We start from the raw sequence: 17,053 nt of genomic DNA, 5'->3' as shown, positions 1-17,053 counted from the left end.
TATTGTTTCATATTCTCTGTGTATATATAAAGCCTGCTGCAGTTTCCACGATATGCATCTGAGGAAGTGAGCTGTAGCTCACGAAAGCTTATGCTCTAATAAATTGGTTAGTCTCTAAGGTGCCACAAGTACTCCTTTTCTTTCCACTGACAAGAGTGTAGTTTTGCCTGTATGATCTGTGTCCACACGGGAAGCACTTTGCCAGTATAATATACTGGTATAGCTATTCCCGAAAAGCACTTCTAGTGTAGACTTATCCAAGGTCACACCGAGAGTATGGTGGAGCTAGGAATGGAACCAGATCTATCTCGCACCCTAACTGCTCCTCCACTCTTCCTGTTATCTCAGGATGTCAACCTACAATAGAGGAAACCCTTAAAGACACAGGGGGAAATGAACAGGGCTTTGCAGTTAAAAAGGGCTGTATGTAAGGGAAAGGGGAAGGACCAAACCCCATTACACTGCCCGGGCTCAGGGGAGGGCCTCTCCCAGCAACAAACGTGTTTGCTTAGCTGCAGTTATGTCCATGGAATGGAAAACTTTCCATTTCCAATCCCCAGTAGCTTTTAATTGGGTGTGTGTGTCGGGGGCGGGGGGGGGAAGGGGAGTTTACTAACAAAAGGTTTGTTTGCACTGAGTGAGTCCCAGGCACCAGCAGCAGCTCCCGGCCCAGAGCGGGGCGCGGGGGGGGACGGGACACGTGCCCCCCCCCAGTTTGGGGCACACCTAGATCCCGCCGTGCGCTAGGCTAGTGGGCTCTGCAGGGGGCGGCAGCGACACTGCTCCCCAGGGGGGGTCTCAGAGGAGGGACCGCAGAGGGCAGGGCCAGGCAAGGAGCTTTTCGGGGTCCCCCGCCCCATTCCTCTCCCTCCGCCTCCCCGTTCAGGGGGTTATTTCTCCTCCTCTCTCCCCACCCCTTTCCCCTACCCCTGCCCCTCCCGTCCCTCACCGCGCAGGCGCAGTCGCGGCCGGGCCGGGCGGGGAGGCCGTTCCCCTAGCAACCGCCCGGGGTCCCGCCGCTGCAGCTGCCTGGGCCCGAGCGAAGGAGCCGCCGCCGCCCGACCTGGAGCCGCCCCAGCCTGGGGGCGCGGTGTGCGGGGCCGGGAGGGGGATGGGGCCCGCTCCCCCCCCGCCGTGATGCTGCTGAGCAGGAACCCGGAGGGGCCCCTCGTCGCAGGTAACGTGGGGCCCCGCGTCCCGGCCGGGAGGGGGGTCTCGAGGCCGGGGGGGGGGTCTCGGGGCCGCCCCGGCGCAGCCCCCCCCCAGTCTCTGTCTCCATGTGCCCGGGGGAGCCGGGATCGGCCTGGGTCCCCCCACCCCAGGGGTGCCCCCCTCGGGGGAGCGATGCACATGGGCGGGGGCCCCCCCAGGGGCGTTGGCAGCGGGACCCCTGGAGCTGGGGGGGGGGGCGTGAGTAGAGGGATCACAGCACCACGGGGTGGGGGGGGTGATCCCTGGGGTGGGCAGCTGGGAGGGTCCGGAATGCGGGGGGGGGCTTCTCATCGGCTCAGACAGATGGAAACCCCCCCCCCGGGGGGGGGATGAGGGATTAGAGGGATAAAAATAAGGAGGAAAAGTGGTTGGCCCCATGCGGGGCGGGGGGGGGCAGCTGGGAGTCTCACCCAGGGCAGGGGAGCAGGGGGGTGAGATCCCCCAGGCGCCTCTGGCGGAGTACCGGGGCGGGGGCGGGGGGGACCGAAAGCGTGGTGGGGCGTGAAGCCGAATGACCCGGGGGAACGTCTCCTGAGGGTGCGAGCGACTGCTCGTCCCGGGAAGCCAGTTGGCAGCCCAGTCCTCCCAGGGGACTCCTGAAACTAGCCTGGACAAAGCGCTGGGGAACAGATGGTCACGAAGGAGCCCGTTCTGGACAAGGCGTGAAATATGCCAACAATAGAAAACTTCCTTCGGTGGTGATTTCAAATGATGCCGAGTTTCTTTTCAGTGCCTTGTTCTTCATCTTTTTTTCTTTTTTCTTTTTTCTTTTTTCTTTTTTCTTTTTTTTTTGGTAACTTTTGTAGCCTTCTCCTGTCGTTGTACATGTCACTCTCCTCGACCAAAAGGGGAGGATGAATACAGCAAAAACAGCAATTGGTTGTTAAAACATCACATTTTATCTGTGTAGCACTCATCTAAAGTATCGTAGGTGTTTTTACGGGAAAACAAATGTGGATTAAATGACTCAAAACAGGCCAGATTTCATCAAGACTTGGGCAGACTCTGCACAAGGAAAGGAACATTCCTGGCATTTTTCCTTTGGCAACTTATTTTATATTTTGGACTGTGTTTTCAATTAATGCTTGAAGTGCAGTATTCATTTGTTATTCTTTAAAGTAACTCACAGAGTCGAGTAGTTTTTCAGAATCCAAGTTTAAAGGAAGCTAGAGAGTTTCCAGAGATTAAGAAAAGGAACAGGATTTTCCCACTCTTCTACTTTGTATCTGCATTATATAATTCTGTAAATACATGTATTCTAGCATTCAGTTCTGTGACTTATACAATGTATTATTAATTTACTATTGAGCATCCTTCTCATATATCAGTATACTGTACAAAAGATTCCTAATAACACACAAGTTTACAAAGAGGCTGGTGATACATTGTTGTGAAAAAAATACCGTTCATTCTTCATACACAGCAGTGAATAAGCGTGTTTTCTGGTGGCAGATGAAATTGGCCGATCACATTTTGCCTTGAATTTGTAACTGGGATTTTTTAAATATAATTTCCAACTTCCCGGTTGTGATTGCTTATTTGGAAGAAGTGACTGAGTTTTGCATTTTGTCAGTAGAACTAAAATGAAAAACCAATTAGTTAAACTTTTTAGAGCAATGTTTTGATGTAAGAAGGATAGTATTTATAGCAATGGGAGAGGATGTCATATTATTTTGATATAACTATAGTTAGTACTTTTTGTCTAACTCACACTGACATTTTAAGTGCAGATCGTGATCAAAACTCTGGAGTTTTAATGTTAATTGCTTTTGCCAATTTTATTTTAAGTACAGTCACAGAACTTTGTCTATTACTGTAGAAATCGATAAAAAAACAATTCTTTTGCCAACCATTGTTAGTAGCAATGAATTTACTGACTTTGGTTCCTCCATGTCATATTTACAGAGAATCTACTTTAAAGGATAGTCTTATCCAGTTTTTAAATGCCTGCTCATTTTCCATTGCCACTCTAAAGACAGATAGTTCAGGATTATCCTTCTTTTTCCTTAAAATAGGATATTGGTTAAAGGTTCTTAAGGATGTTTTTGCACTGCAAAAAAATGACAGATGAGTCTAATTTAAGAGACGCTCCTATTTAGAAAAAAAAACAACAAGAATTTAAGGTTTGCACAGTGCTTTGTAAATGCTCAGTATCATTAAAAGAAATAAAACTGTTGAGTAGCTCATTAATATTTAGCTATGATGCTCTGGCTGTATTTTATCCAATAAATTAGCAAAAGGTGAATGTCTTAGCAAAAACTTTGAAGAATAATTAACACATGAGATAATTTTTAGGAGCTGAGACCAGTATCTTTTCGTGTATCGGTGCACACAGTAGTGACTAACTGGCTTCTATATTTGACATATTCAGCTAGGTTTGGAGATGGATTGTATGATTCCTACATGAGAATAGATCAAATTAAGTACCCAGATCCTACAAATGAAGAACACAGCCCTTCTGGACTTCCTTCACTTGGGAGATCAAATGTGAGTAATTTTGTGGCTTCTTGCATTGTGTTATCTGGTTGGTAATGAAATAATGATATAAACTAAGTAGTCACACAGAAAATTAATAAAGATAGATATTATAACCTTGTCACAGCTTGTTAACACGCTTGCTTTTACTAACTAGCAATAAAAAAAGTAATATGATACTGTGTGTTCAGAATCGAACCGGCTAAGTAACTCTGAATAAGCTACTTTATATTCCATTGTCCATGCTTTGATCAAGAAAGTTAATTTACAACTTGTTTGGGACCTCATGCCATAACACATCACATACTGATTATATGGGGGTTTGTTAATCCACAGCTTCTTTCTTCTTTAACTAGTGCACACTTATATTTATTGTCTCACATGGAAGTACTAGGAATAACAGGGGCATAATAGTAGAACAACAACCAGAGGTTCTGTTTTTACAAATGTGTGGTTTGTAGATGCACCCAAAGTAATACAAAAATATTATTTTTTTGTGGAAGCACTAGCCTTATCTGGCACTTTAATTGATAGCAAAATAACACTTCATAGACTTCCGATGTTCAATTTGTATTTTTGTAGAAGCTGTACATTTCTTAAACAGAAGTTTTGAATCATGTGATCCTTTCTTTAATTGTCTCAGCTGGACTGTAGCAGTCATATTCAGCTGTGTAACAGTCGTACTGTACAATGGTCTGGAAATATATTTAGGCTCCAGTTGAATTCTGTCTTAAATCTTGTGCTCCTTGAAAATTTGTGGCTAAAAGCCTGATTGAAGAAATGGGATGGATGAAGGGACAAATTTAAAGATGAACATATTGAGAAGTTAATAGAGTTGTGATCATTTATGCCAGCAATTCATTTGGCCGGCCTTCTTCCTCAAACACTGAGATGCCTATGTGTGAGAGAGATACATGTGTGAGCACACTGATACAAAAGAGCTGTCGTGCTTTCTTTAAATAATCCTTTACATGATTAACGATTGTGCAATTTTCTTGAGATATAAAGTGCTATATCTAACTTACAACAAATCCAGACATTTTCACAACTGTATTAAAATCAACTCTGGAACTAACAAGACATGCCAAAAATAGCCCCTTGATCACTTTGCTTCTGTGTCACATCTCTTCTTTTCTGCTTCATCTGTATTTTGTCTGTTTAGACCCGGGGTAGGCAACCTATGGCATGTGTGCCAAAGGTGGGACGCGAGCTGATTTTCAGTGGCACTCACACTTTCCGGGTCCTGGCCACCGGTCTAGGAGGCTTTGCATTTTCATTTAATTTTAAATGAAGCTTCTTAAACATTATAAAAACATTATTTACTTTACTTACAACAATAGTTTAGTTATATATTCTAGGCTTATAGAAAGACCTTCTAAAAACATTAAAATGTATCACTGGCACGCAAAACCTTAAATTAGAGGGAATAAATGAAGACTCGGCACACCCCTTCTGAAAGGTTGCAGACCCCTGGTTTAGACTGTCAGTTCTTTGGGACAAGGACTTTGTTTTCTTACTTGTTTGTAAAATGCCAAGCATTGTCTTTGTGCCATATAAACAAAACAAATACTTAGTAGTGTCCTGCTCAGCAGAAATTAGGAATGCATGTGGAAATGAACATTTTAAGCATTTTTTATGGGAAAACGTTTAGACTGAAGAGATACTTGGTTTCCTTTCTTCAACATTTTCTGTTTTGACATACAAAATTGCATTCGTATTGAAAACTCCAGGTACCTTCAAATGTGTCTCCTCTCAATCTTAGTTATATACAGTAAACTAAAAGTTTCTGCTTTAAGAGAGACACAGTTTTAATTTAGTTTGTAAAAATAACAGTTGAGACACTTGAAAGGGCAAAACATTTAGCAAACCAGCTAGCCATTTCCTTCTTATTCATAATGAAGTTTTTCTGAATATGTGAAAACCTCTAAGAAATCGTCAATGGAGTATCATTTGTGTTGTCTATCAAGTTTCTTGGCTGCTGACAGCTAATTTATGGCAAAAGTAAACGGTGCAGTCACTAACTTATAAAATGAAGCCATTGGAAGAAGGTTGATGTGTTGATTTCAGACCAATTCTCCAATTTGCCAAGGTCATTTTGAATTCTAGTCCCATCCTCCAAACTGCTTGCAACCCTCCCAGCTTGGTGGTGTTCATCCACCTCATAGTAATTTCATCTACCATATTTTCCACATATGCTTATGAGAATGTTGTGGGGGACTGTGTCAAAAGCCTTATTAAAGACAAGACATATCTACTGTTTCCAATGCGTTCACTATGCCCATTATCCTGTCAAAGAAGGAAATTAGTTTGGCTTGGCATGTTTTGTTTCTGACAAATCCATATTGGCTGTTACTTATCATCTCATCCTCCAGGTTTGAACAAATTGCTTGTTTAATCATTTTTTCCAATATCTTTGAGTATCCAAGTTAGGCTGACGGGTGTATAATTCCCCTTTGTGAAGACAGGTGCTATGTTTGCCCGTCTCCGGTCCACTAGGACCTCACCTGTCCTCCAAGAGTTTTTGAATATAATCGTTTAATGGTTTAGAGATTGCTTCAGCTAGTTCCTTAAGTACTCTGTGGTGAATTTTATCGGGCTTTATTGACTTAAACACATCTCTTTTGTCTTTTTGAAGCCTTAGAGCTTTATTCACCCACCTGGGTACAGAGGGGTACAATTTTCTCCCTCTGTACCTCCTTCCAGAGGAGCCCTGCAAATTGAAGCTGCCATGGAGATGCACTGAATCAGCACAGATACCTGACAGGCCTTTAACAGTCATTATTCTCCAGTTATAACTTTTGATCAAATGCTACTGTTTTTAATACACTAAGTTGAAGTTAGTAGCATGTAGTAAAATAGCAGCACAGCTTTAAGCTCAGATGTGTTTTGTGAGTTGTTCAGGGCTTATAAATGTGGCAGGTGTGATTTGTTCAGCAGTACTGGTAGTCTGAAGTGTCAGAAGACTTCAGGATAACTCAGACAGCCAGGAAATGAGGACGAACAACTTTGTGGGTGGTTAAAACAATATATATTCTTAACTACCTTTGTCTATATTAAGGGGATAATAATCACCATTTTAAAAAAATCCTTTCCCCTTATTAGTATCCTTTTGTTTTTTTGTTGTTTTTTTTTAGCACATGTTTCAGGTGCTGGCTTCAATGAAACTGAATTAGTCAGTTTCACCTGCTGGTTCTCAAGCACTGGCACAATGCAGCAGTTTGGGTTTCTAGCTCTGCAAAGGATCACCATAGTCAAAGAATTTATAAAAGCATTTCTCTTTAGACTTTGTATTCCCTTTTATCCCCTTTTTTTTCTTTGCGGATCCTAAATGTTATTGCAAAACTACTTGCTAGTGCCCTTTGAGGAACATCATCATTTGGAGAATGGTTATACCATACTTAGTATGATAATTCTAGCCCTTAAAGTGTTGCACTAATTCCTAATTCTACAGCACTGTAACAGAAGTGTGTGTGTTACACTAAGGCCCTGTTTGTATTCTAGGATGTCTCATGAACAGATCTGGGTTGCAGGACAACAAATCAGTTTGTTGTCCTGATTATTTATATTCTAGGGCATCTTGATGAGTTTGTCTAGGATAGGAACATAAGATATCTGCAGGACGGTGTATCAATGTGAGATTTAAATGTAAGTTAAAGGGTGCATTAGCCTTTTTTAAATGGTGAAACTCTGCCTTGACACCTTCATTCCTGAACTGTTTTTCAGGTATGAATTTTGGGAAGAGGGCAGGGGAAGGAAGAGAACAGAAAATGCATAGCAACTGGGAAAGTGGTTTGTGAGTGAAAGGAACTGCATGCAGGCAGGCACAGGAAGGAATCCTGAGTAATGCAGGGATGTGAGCAGCAGTGGGTCAGGCTCTATGAAATGCTTTGATTTTTTTGAGCTGTTCCCAACGTGCCACTAAAGAGTTAACCACCAATCTTGCTGCTTTTTAAAAATGTTTTTTGAATTTTGAGACAGTTCAGTGTTTTGCTTTTCAGCCCAACTTCCTTTTACATACTGGTGGGAGGCGTGTCAAATGGAGGTCATGCTGGGTACAAAATACTGAACTTTTTCTAAGCAGTTTTATTTGTATGTAAAATATATAATACTTCTTTAAAAATCAAGTGAAGTTGCGTGGGCTTAAAGACCTTTCCAATAAAGTCTTTCAAACACCTGAAATAAGTATTCTGCAATGGAACATTAAATAGCTGCTGCTATCTTTAGTGAAAGTTCTAAAAGCCTTTTGTTAAAAGGATATGGTCAGAAGTGCTCCTTCAATGGCTTTTCTTCCCTTACTGTTATGGATAATTCATCTGTTCCTGCTGCTTATTCCTCACCTGAAGTTCTAATTCTCTTGCGTAATCATTTCTCTGGGACCATTTATTTAGGGTTAATGATGTAGAAAAGGGAGAGGCAGCAAAACTTTCAAGTGACATACAATTATTTGTAAAGCCTAAAGAAGACTGAGGAACTTTGCAGGAACCTCATAAAGCTTGATAAATAGGCATTGCCTGATGGAAGATGGATTTTAGTGAAGTTCACTATAGCACATACAGTCCTGGCCCTTTAAAATCCTGCCTGCCTGCATGGTGGGTTAATTTAAATAACAGAGTTCTGAAACTTGTACAAAGAATATCCTTTCTTGTAGTACAGGTAGACTTTTCAAGGACTAGGGCTATGTGCTTAATCAAATTCTGATTGCAGTCATTAGTAAAAAGACATGGTCACACACAAGATTTCTGGTATGGAGGTAGGAGAGCAGTTTTTCAGACATCTAAACAAAATCCCAAAACAAAAACTGAACCTTGTTCCGAGTCTGGGTTCTCTGTTCATTTGTAAATTTACCATTTTGATCTATTTGCCTTTCATTCAGAATCTTTTAGTATCTCTCACTCTTATCTCAGCAATTCAGCCACAGGCTGAAAGAAGAAAGTGTTTATTGTATGTTTTTCAGTGAGTTCCTGGAAAGGTGCGTCTCTTACAAAGTATTGTCCACATTTCTGGGCAGACGTAGCACTGAATAAAAGGGAGATTCCAAAGGCCTAGTCATCACTGATCTGAGACAGGCTCCTAGAGGAAGTCTGCATTTTCCAGGCTCATGTCATGAAGTGCACACTAACATTTCAGTGCAGAGCCAGCAAATTAACTCTTACCCAGGATGGAGGACGAGGGATATTTGTGAAGTTGTTTTTGGCAAACATAATCATTGCTCTTATTTATTGACTGTTTTGAGATGGTGGATTGTACATAACTAAAAAGTAATTGGATGTTATTGCTCTGGAGCTACAGGTTTATTTATATTTTTGCTAGATTGCTAAGCAGCTATTTCAGTTTCAGGGACTGGGCTTGGCGCATGTCTCACATCTTTATTGAGATTAAAGGCCAGAATGGAAAACAGATGTTGCTGCACTAGTCCTGACTTTTTCAGCATTGCATAGGGTAGTATCTCATGCGTTCTTGCAGTGTAGAATGCTGGGCAAATGAAAGGAGGAATAATCGTGAATGAGTGCATTGCCTTTATAAGGAAGGGATGGAATTTCAGAGAGCGCAGCATTGGCTAATTTTAACCCTGTAAAATTGACAAGTCTTAAACATATTCCACAATATTTTCCTACTAGTTGTATTGTTCTGTCTGCAACAAATTAACATCTCTTGGTAGATGAAAATATTTATGCCCAAATTATCTTAGAGCAGTGAGTGGAGAACTGTTGTGTTTTAGAACACTGGAAGGGGAGAAACAGAAACTTGAAGCTGGTATTCTTGGGGATATACACTGTATCCAGTTTTGCAGTCCGACATAGTAATGTGACCCTCTTTAAAGTCCGTGGGAATTGTGGATGCATATTTGAACATAAACGCAGCCTATTGTATCTTCTTCCTCTTGCTTGCTGTTGTCTCTCTTCCCCCATTCTTTTATCCTGTCCATCATGGATTCCTCAACCCTATCCCTCTTACTTGATATCCCTTGTATCCCCTCTGCACACTTGTCCATGTAATATACTTCCCCCCTCTGCACACACTCATGCTAGGTTGCATATCTCAAACAGGTGCAAGCTGCATCTGTCACTGCGTCATGTTTGCCACACCCACCTCCAAGACTAAACATAGCAATACTGGGCTGCACCACCTGCCCTTCTGCCGACTAGATGCATGATAGTGGGGATAGACATTTGTGCCCTTTTGTGCAAGTCTGCTTAAACTTTGCCTTTTCTGAACTCGACGATAGTATATTTATACATACTCCATTTTTAAAAGTTCATTGCATCTGGTGTACAATCACGTGTATGGCAGTGCATATAACTCAGATCATAATAGATAACGATATAAATTATGCAGTATATTTAAAATACATCTGCATTGTGAAAATAAATGTAAACCTAATGCTGATGTCAAAGCATTTTGTTTTATGTGGTATTTTAATCTTCTATCAATTTAAAAAAAAAAAAGTATTTAAGATTGGCTTTTTTTATCCCTATAGGTTACTAGCAACAAACTCACTATGAAAGATCATCCTCTGACTGGAAGTCAGGTCAAAGTTGAGCAATTATTTGAAGACTCTGGGAATAAGAGGAGCAGTACTCTTCAGTCTGCGGGAATCAGTAGTTCCGAAAGATCTCTTCCTTCCCTGTCAAAGGATAAAAGTATAGACAGCTTAAGCACAGCCAAATCTTGTGGAAGTTCATCAAAAGTGCGCAAAGCTATCTCTCAGGCTCCAGAGCAAGCAGTGAAGCAGTATAAACATCAGTTATCTGCTTTCGAGCAGCAAGAAATATGTAACTTTTCTGAAATTTACTTTGTGGGTCCAAATGCAAAAAAGAGGCAAGGAGTAGTCGGTGGCCCCAACAATGGAGGATATGATGATGACCAGGGTGGATACATTCATGTGCCTCATGACCATCTGGCTTACCGATATGAAGTACTTAAAATAATTGGAAAGGGCAGTTTTGGACAAGTAGCTAAAGTTTATGATCATAAACTCCACCAGCATTTGGCCTTAAAGATGGTTCGCAATGAGAAGAGGTTCCACCGTCAAGCAGCAGAAGAAATTCGGATTTTGGAGCATCTCAAAAAACAGGATAAAACTGGTAGCATGAATGTTATTCACATGCTAGAAAGTTTCACCTTTCGGAACCACATCTGTATGACCTTTGAACTCCTGAGCATGAACCTGTATGAGCTGATCAAAAGAAATAAATTTCAAGGGTTCAGTGTGCAGCTGGTACGTAAGTTTTCCCACTCTATATTACAATGTTTGGAGGCTCTTTATAAAAACAAAATCATACATTGTGACCTGAAGCCAGAAAATATACTTCTAAAACAGCAAGGGCGGAGTGGCATCAAGGTTATTGATTTTGGGTCCAGCTGCTTTGAGCACCAAAGAGTCTACACGTATATTCAGTCTCGATTCTATAGAGCCCCAGAGGTCATTCTGGGAAGTCGCTATGGGATGCCCATAGACATGTGGAGTTTTGGTTGTATTCTGGTGGAACTGTTGACTGGATATCCTCTTTTTCCCGGAGAAGATGAGGGAGACCAACTGGCTTGTATGATGGAGCTTCTTGGAATGCCACCTCAGAAGCTTTTGGATCAATCCAAGCGAGCCAAGAACTTCATCAACTCCAAGGGTCATCCTCGCTACTGCACTGCAACTACACATCCAGATGGGAAAGTGATCCTCAATGGCAGTAGATCACGCAGGGGTAAAATGCGTGGTGCTCCAGGCAGCAAAGACTGGGTGACAGCGTTGAAAGGCTGTGATGACCCCTTGTTTATAGAATTCTTAAAAGAATGTCTTAACTGGGATCCTTCTGCGCGCATGACTCCAATTCAAGCTTTAAGACACCCTTGGATTTGTAAGCGAATGCCCAAACCACCCAGTACTGATAAAAGCATGGGTAAACGGATATCTAACTACACAAGCTCCTTCCCGGGAATAGGCTCTAAGTTGCCTCCAGTAGTTGGAGTGGCAAACAAACTAAGGGCTAATTTAACATCTGAATCAAATGGCAGTATACCTCTATGCACTGTGCTACCAAAACTGGTCAGTTAATAGAAAATTATGTATTCCCAGAGTACATACCTTGTATTTTAATTATCTGCTAGAAACATGCAAGGTGGTGAAATGCAGAGGTTTTTAATGGATTTACTTTTCATTAAACACTAAATCTTGAATCAAAATGTAAACATTTCAAGGGCTAATTGTTTTATCAAGTTGTTTCAGTTGCAGTGTGGTGCATATTACAACACTTGATAGGTCAACACATCTGTTCTGGTGAGTGAGATTACACGAGTTAACAGTTGTGTTTAATAGCACTGTTTTTAAAAAAGAATCAAACCATTTCTTATCAGGACAGTTTCAGTGAACAAATGTTTTGTCACAAGACAGCAAGAAAAAAGCATTTAAAATTGTATTCTGTTGGACAGAATGAGCTCTGCTTTCAGTTAATTCCCAAGTGAACTTCTTAAATTTGGATGAAATTTTACAGATTTACTGTAAAGAGCACAAGTGTTTTAGTCTAAAAAGTGAGGATGTTGCTTCCCAATTACAAATTTATATTTGAATGATTTGGCTTCCCTACACATTGCTGGCATAGAGGGATCCAAGTTGCTGCATTCCTAAATTTCTTAGGCTGGGATTTTCAAAGGAGCATACAAGTACAATTGATGGGACACATAAGTTGTGTGTGGACCTAGGATCAACTTCTGTACTGGGATATGCACTCGCTATCCCCACTGAAGTCAATGGGAGTTGCAGGCATGCACAGGAGCAGAACTGGACCATAACATGAAGTATAATTTGCTCAGGGCTGTTGAAAACATTGTTTTGACTTAAATTTAATGTACACTTTTGCTAACTGGTTCTTTCCCCGTCCCTCCCAAAATGAAGATGCCCAGCCAAAATAAAGCACCCTTGCCATTAGAGATGTTTACAATACTGGGGTCTTAAAGTCTTTTTTCTGTCCTGCAGAGTGAATTCCATTGAATAACGTTGAAATCCTTTCAAAAATAGTCACTCCTTTTTACTAGATAAGTAGAATTTTTAAGGGTCAGGACTGTAACCAGAGGTTGTGTGAGACAAGAGACTAGTCACTAAAAGAGTGGCCTAAAATCTTTTTAAACACAAATTGTCAGATTTGGTAAAGAGTAATAAATTTAAAGTATTGAAATGACAGTTTGTATGGGGGGAAAGTTGCTTTGTTTCTAGCAGTGTCCTAGCAGGTGGCTGAAAGAATGAGATGCCTCATATGCTGTTTTGAATGCTTCAGATATATTCTCTATCCCTCCTCTTCCACCCCCCCCCCCCCACCGGCAAGAATGTGAAACGTTGTTATGACCAATAGAGACAGCAGCACAACTTGTCAAGATTGTTACTCCTCAGAGCTCCATGGTATGGGAAGATTCAGTTACAAAAACATCTGATCCCTTGCAAAGTGTCTGAACAGAGTTTTAAATACAATTTTAGAGCTTTTACAAACAGAGCATTTTAAATTTAACAAGTTTCTCTAGAGCAGGTTTTGTGTTAAAACAGGGAAACCCTTGGTTACATAATTATTGGTGTGATTTGCAAGATATATTGACCAAACAGCTAAATCCCAGACTTTCTCTCTGAGAGGTTGGAAATGCATTTTTTGCTCTGTTGCATTTAGTTGTATTCATCCATGAAATGTTTGATGATAAAAGGCCCAGTCCTACAAGTTGGTCAGCATATCGCAGGGTCAGGACCAAAATTAGGCTAAAAGGGCTTTGGATCAGGCTCACTGATGGTGGCAAATGACTTCAAACTGTTTGGTAAATACCATTGTAAAAATTCAAGAAGGCAGAGCACAAATTGCATATATATTTATTCTGATCTCTAAATTCCAAACTTTCCCCCAGGAAGTTGACTCATATTAAGGGTTCTACAGTCCATGGCCTTTTCAATTTTGTTGAGTTATTTTGTCTTCAATAAGCTTAATAATCACATTAACTGAAAGTAATGCAGCTTTGCATTTATCCATACATTGGTTAATATGTCTCAAATGCCACTACATGTGGTCCTTCTATGGTCATGTTGCACTTTATAGCAATCTTCCTCAAATGGCTGGCTAAAATAATTTTTTATTTGAATAGAAAGTCAAGCAAGCACACTTTTATAAATGCTATAAGATGCCTATGGTTTTAGCGGAATTGAATACATATGGAGCATCTTCAGAAGCAAGAGTATTTGCACAATGCGAATGAAATCTTTGGAGAAACACCACAGGAGCCATGGAAGAATATTCAAGACAAATGAAAAAGAGAATATTATGTATATGAGACAAATTATCATTATTGCTATTTATATTCTGATAGCACCTATAAACTCCCTTTAAGGATTAGGGCCCCATACACACAAGGGAAAACAAGTGTCTGCTCTGGAGAGCAATGAACATGGGTCCTGGATGCTGGAGGTTTTTGATCTGTTAAAATACTGCACGAAACAAGATTATTTTAGTCTCACTTCTCCTAGGAACCAAGAATACCGTAGCTACCAGTTTAGATGGCTTCTAATGTTACACTTCTTGTCTAGGTACAGTGCTGTCATTTGAAATGTGTGTTTATAAAGCAGGAAATATAACAATGGCAGAAAAAACACCACTGCTTTTACCAGAAACATTTGTTCACCTTGGCCCCAGGTAAGCCAGGTACCTAATCACATGCTGAACTTTCAGCACATGAGTAATCCCATCTAACTAGGACTACTCACATGTTTAAAATCAGGAACATGCTTAGGTACCTTGTTGGATCAAGGCCTTTGTCTGTATAGATGTAGCAGATAAGGAAAAACAGATCACCTGGTATGTTAAAAGTGTGTTTAATATGGAAAAAGTAGCTTTTTGTTGGTACTGGTGCATTGTCCTCTGTTATTTTCTCTATTTTGCAAATCAGCAAGACCCCAGTGGGTCTCCCAGGCATTAGTGAGGTTCTACTGTAATTTAAATCATGTTCACCTATGACTCTAGCACAAAACAAATGTAATTTATTGAAGTTTATAGTAAAACCATAACATCAAATTTCTAAGAATTTTTAATGGATTAGTCCAAACTTCATTTTTAAAACTTCCTTATAATGTTCATTATGTTTTACAACACATAATATAGACTCAGTATTGTAAAGAACATGCGCTGTTTATTGTGTGGTTTTTAATCCTCTTTTAAGAAGTGTGGATTGTAGCAATTTAGTTTAGTGATATTTTTAATTTAAATTACTGAATAAGAAGACATAAGCATCACACGTGACATACAACATACACACTTTTACACTGGGGCAAACTTCATATGACTATCCAAGATGCAAGGATAAACATGGTTCTATTTTAAAAGTCAGGTGGGCAGTGGAGTATAATTCTTCCATTACAGATTAGGATAAAACACAAACATTTAAACACAACCTGCATTTAGTACTCAAGGTTATGTTACGTTCCTTAATAGGTTTGCTCTTACTAATACTGATTATTGAGAAAGTGTTTTTTTCACTTTTATACTGATCATTCCATACAGTTGGCATCTTCCACATACTGCAGTTACTATTAGAATTTTTGTTTTTTTCTTCCTACCTAGTTTGAGTAAGACTTCTAGTCTAGTGACAATTTAAGAATCTAAACTAATTGGACGGCATTTTTAAAAGGGGTTTGAATTCTGAGAGAGAATTTTTGTGGAACTGTGGGTCTGTTAGTCAAAATCTGGTATAGTTCACTTTGACTGTGATCCCTTTGGACTTGGAGGCGGTAAAAAAAAATCTAGTATCTTTTTAATGGTAAACTGACACTACTGGTGCTTCATTACAGTGATCCTCTGAAAACTACCTCTGAATAAATGCTGGGTCCTTTAAAAAGGCACCCACTACAAACCACAACCATCCCCCCATCATTAGTAATGGCTGTTTTGGTTGTGAAGCACATACATGATGATCTCAGCAGTGTCTTACTAATCCCAGCCATACAAGCAAAAGGCTGATTCTGCACCCAAAGCTCTGTGTTGAAAACGAGAGATGCCAATCCCCTGCCTGACAAAGTCTTTAATGCCGTAGTGGAAGTGAAGAGCCAAAATAATACGGAAATATTTTCAGTACTTTAATGCACTATGTAACAAGATTAAAGACAGATGCTGTGTACCCAAAACTTTTTTTTAATAGACAACCCTGTGGGTCTGATTTCCCTCACCTGCCCTATCTGAGCTGCTGTGCACCTTCACTAGGAATTTTGGGTGCTCTGCAATTGTGAAAATTGAGCTCTTGAGTTCTGATACACAAGGTACATCCCAGCTCTTTTCAATGAATTTATCATGCTGCTCTTTTTAGTAAGGAGTCAGAGAGATTAAATTTATGTATACGTACGTGTGTGTGTGTGTATAATATTTCCCTTAGAAGAACCCACATCTAGTCTGGTATAAAACTCCCCTGATGTCCTATTAAATAAATATGGCTTCTAATTACAACTCCCACCATAACATGCAAAACACTTGGCTCCTCAGAACAGTCTTGTATAGGAGAACCTTGTTCTATCTGCATTTAAACAGGGTGCATTTACTTTACACCATATAACACCCTCACAAATTAGCTAACTAATTGAAGTCTGTTGCTGAAAGAACAAACCATGTTCCCTGTTCATAGAACTGTGCCTTATTTTATGAGCCTGCATTTGTCTCAGTGAAATCAAATGACTAATCAGGGTTTCTTATACATAGCAGCTGTTCATACTAAATGTCAATACGTCTAAAGAATTTACAGGTTAGCTTTTTTATTATTGTAAATTGTTCTGAGGTGTAATATGGTGGAGAATGTAGAAAACAGTAAGGTGCATGTGAACTTAACATTTTCTCTTTGTGAAGGAACACTTTTGAAATAAGCCAGTTTTAAACTATGTACGTAAATGTAATGAACAAATATTTCCTAAAATTGTACTTCAATTCATTTTTTTAAATAAATACATAATTTTCTTTAGCAACAGTCTGTGCAAATTCCTAAAAGAAATACTTGACTTTTTTTTTTTTTTTTAAAGTGCATTAATTGTTTCTGGATGGTATTAACCTAACTTGCATTGGCCACTACTACCCTCTGTGGCACTTCACTAGAGCGCAATTGAAAAATGTCAGCATTTACAAGAGATATTTACCATGTGGTAAAATGCGGCATGTTTTGCATGCAGAGGGAGGGAACCACAAGATTAAGTGAGAAGGAAAGCAAGCTATAATTCTACTAAAAACCAACCAACAACAGCAACAAATAAAAATAGCAAGCTGTACTGTAATTGTGAGGGAAAGGAACTAAAATATCAACTACTTGAATCTGAACCTAAAAATCTTTTTTCAGACTGGAAGTTTTCACCTTCGCTGTATACTTAAATCTA

The 17,053-nt window shown here is 40.1% G+C and overlaps 1 protein-coding gene across 1 annotated transcript; it reads left to right on the top strand.

Annotated features, from left to right (window-relative positions):
* Positions 1–993: 993 nt before the first annotated feature.
* On the top strand, positions 994–16,581 carry DYRK3 (dual specificity tyrosine phosphorylation regulated kinase 3). Its single transcript, XM_084611139.1, has 3 exons — positions 994–1,177; positions 3,584–3,699; positions 10,166–16,581. Exons 1-3 carry the CDS (start codon positions 1,138–1,140, stop codon positions 11,735–11,737), a joined length of 1,728 nt encoding a protein of 575 aa, XP_084467265.1. The 5' UTR covers positions 994–1,137; the 3' UTR covers positions 11,738–16,581.
* Positions 16,582–17,053: the final 472 nt, after the last annotated feature.

The sequence above is a fragment of the Lepidochelys olivacea genome, assembly GCF_965140295.1.
Source record: "Lepidochelys olivacea isolate rLepOli2 genome assembly, chromosome: 21".
In the NCBI taxonomy this organism is placed as follows: Eukaryota; Metazoa; Chordata; order Testudines; family Cheloniidae; genus Lepidochelys; species Lepidochelys olivacea.
This window is presented reverse-complemented; position numbering and strand designations above follow the sequence as displayed.

Bases quoted from the DNA above. Each gene is read 5' to 3' on its own strand.
- DYRK3 (XM_084611139.1), top strand. From the start codon at position 1,138: ATGCTGCTGAGCAGGAACCCGGAGGGGCCCCTCGTCGCAG. The intron at 1,178-3,583 runs GTAACGTGGGGC...TGACATATTCAG, and splicing joins GGAGGGGCCCCTCGTCGCAG to CTAGGTTTGGAGATGGATTG. The intron at 3,700-10,165 runs GTGAGTAATTTT...TTATCCCTATAG, and splicing joins CTTCACTTGGGAGATCAAAT to GTTACTAGCAACAAACTCAC.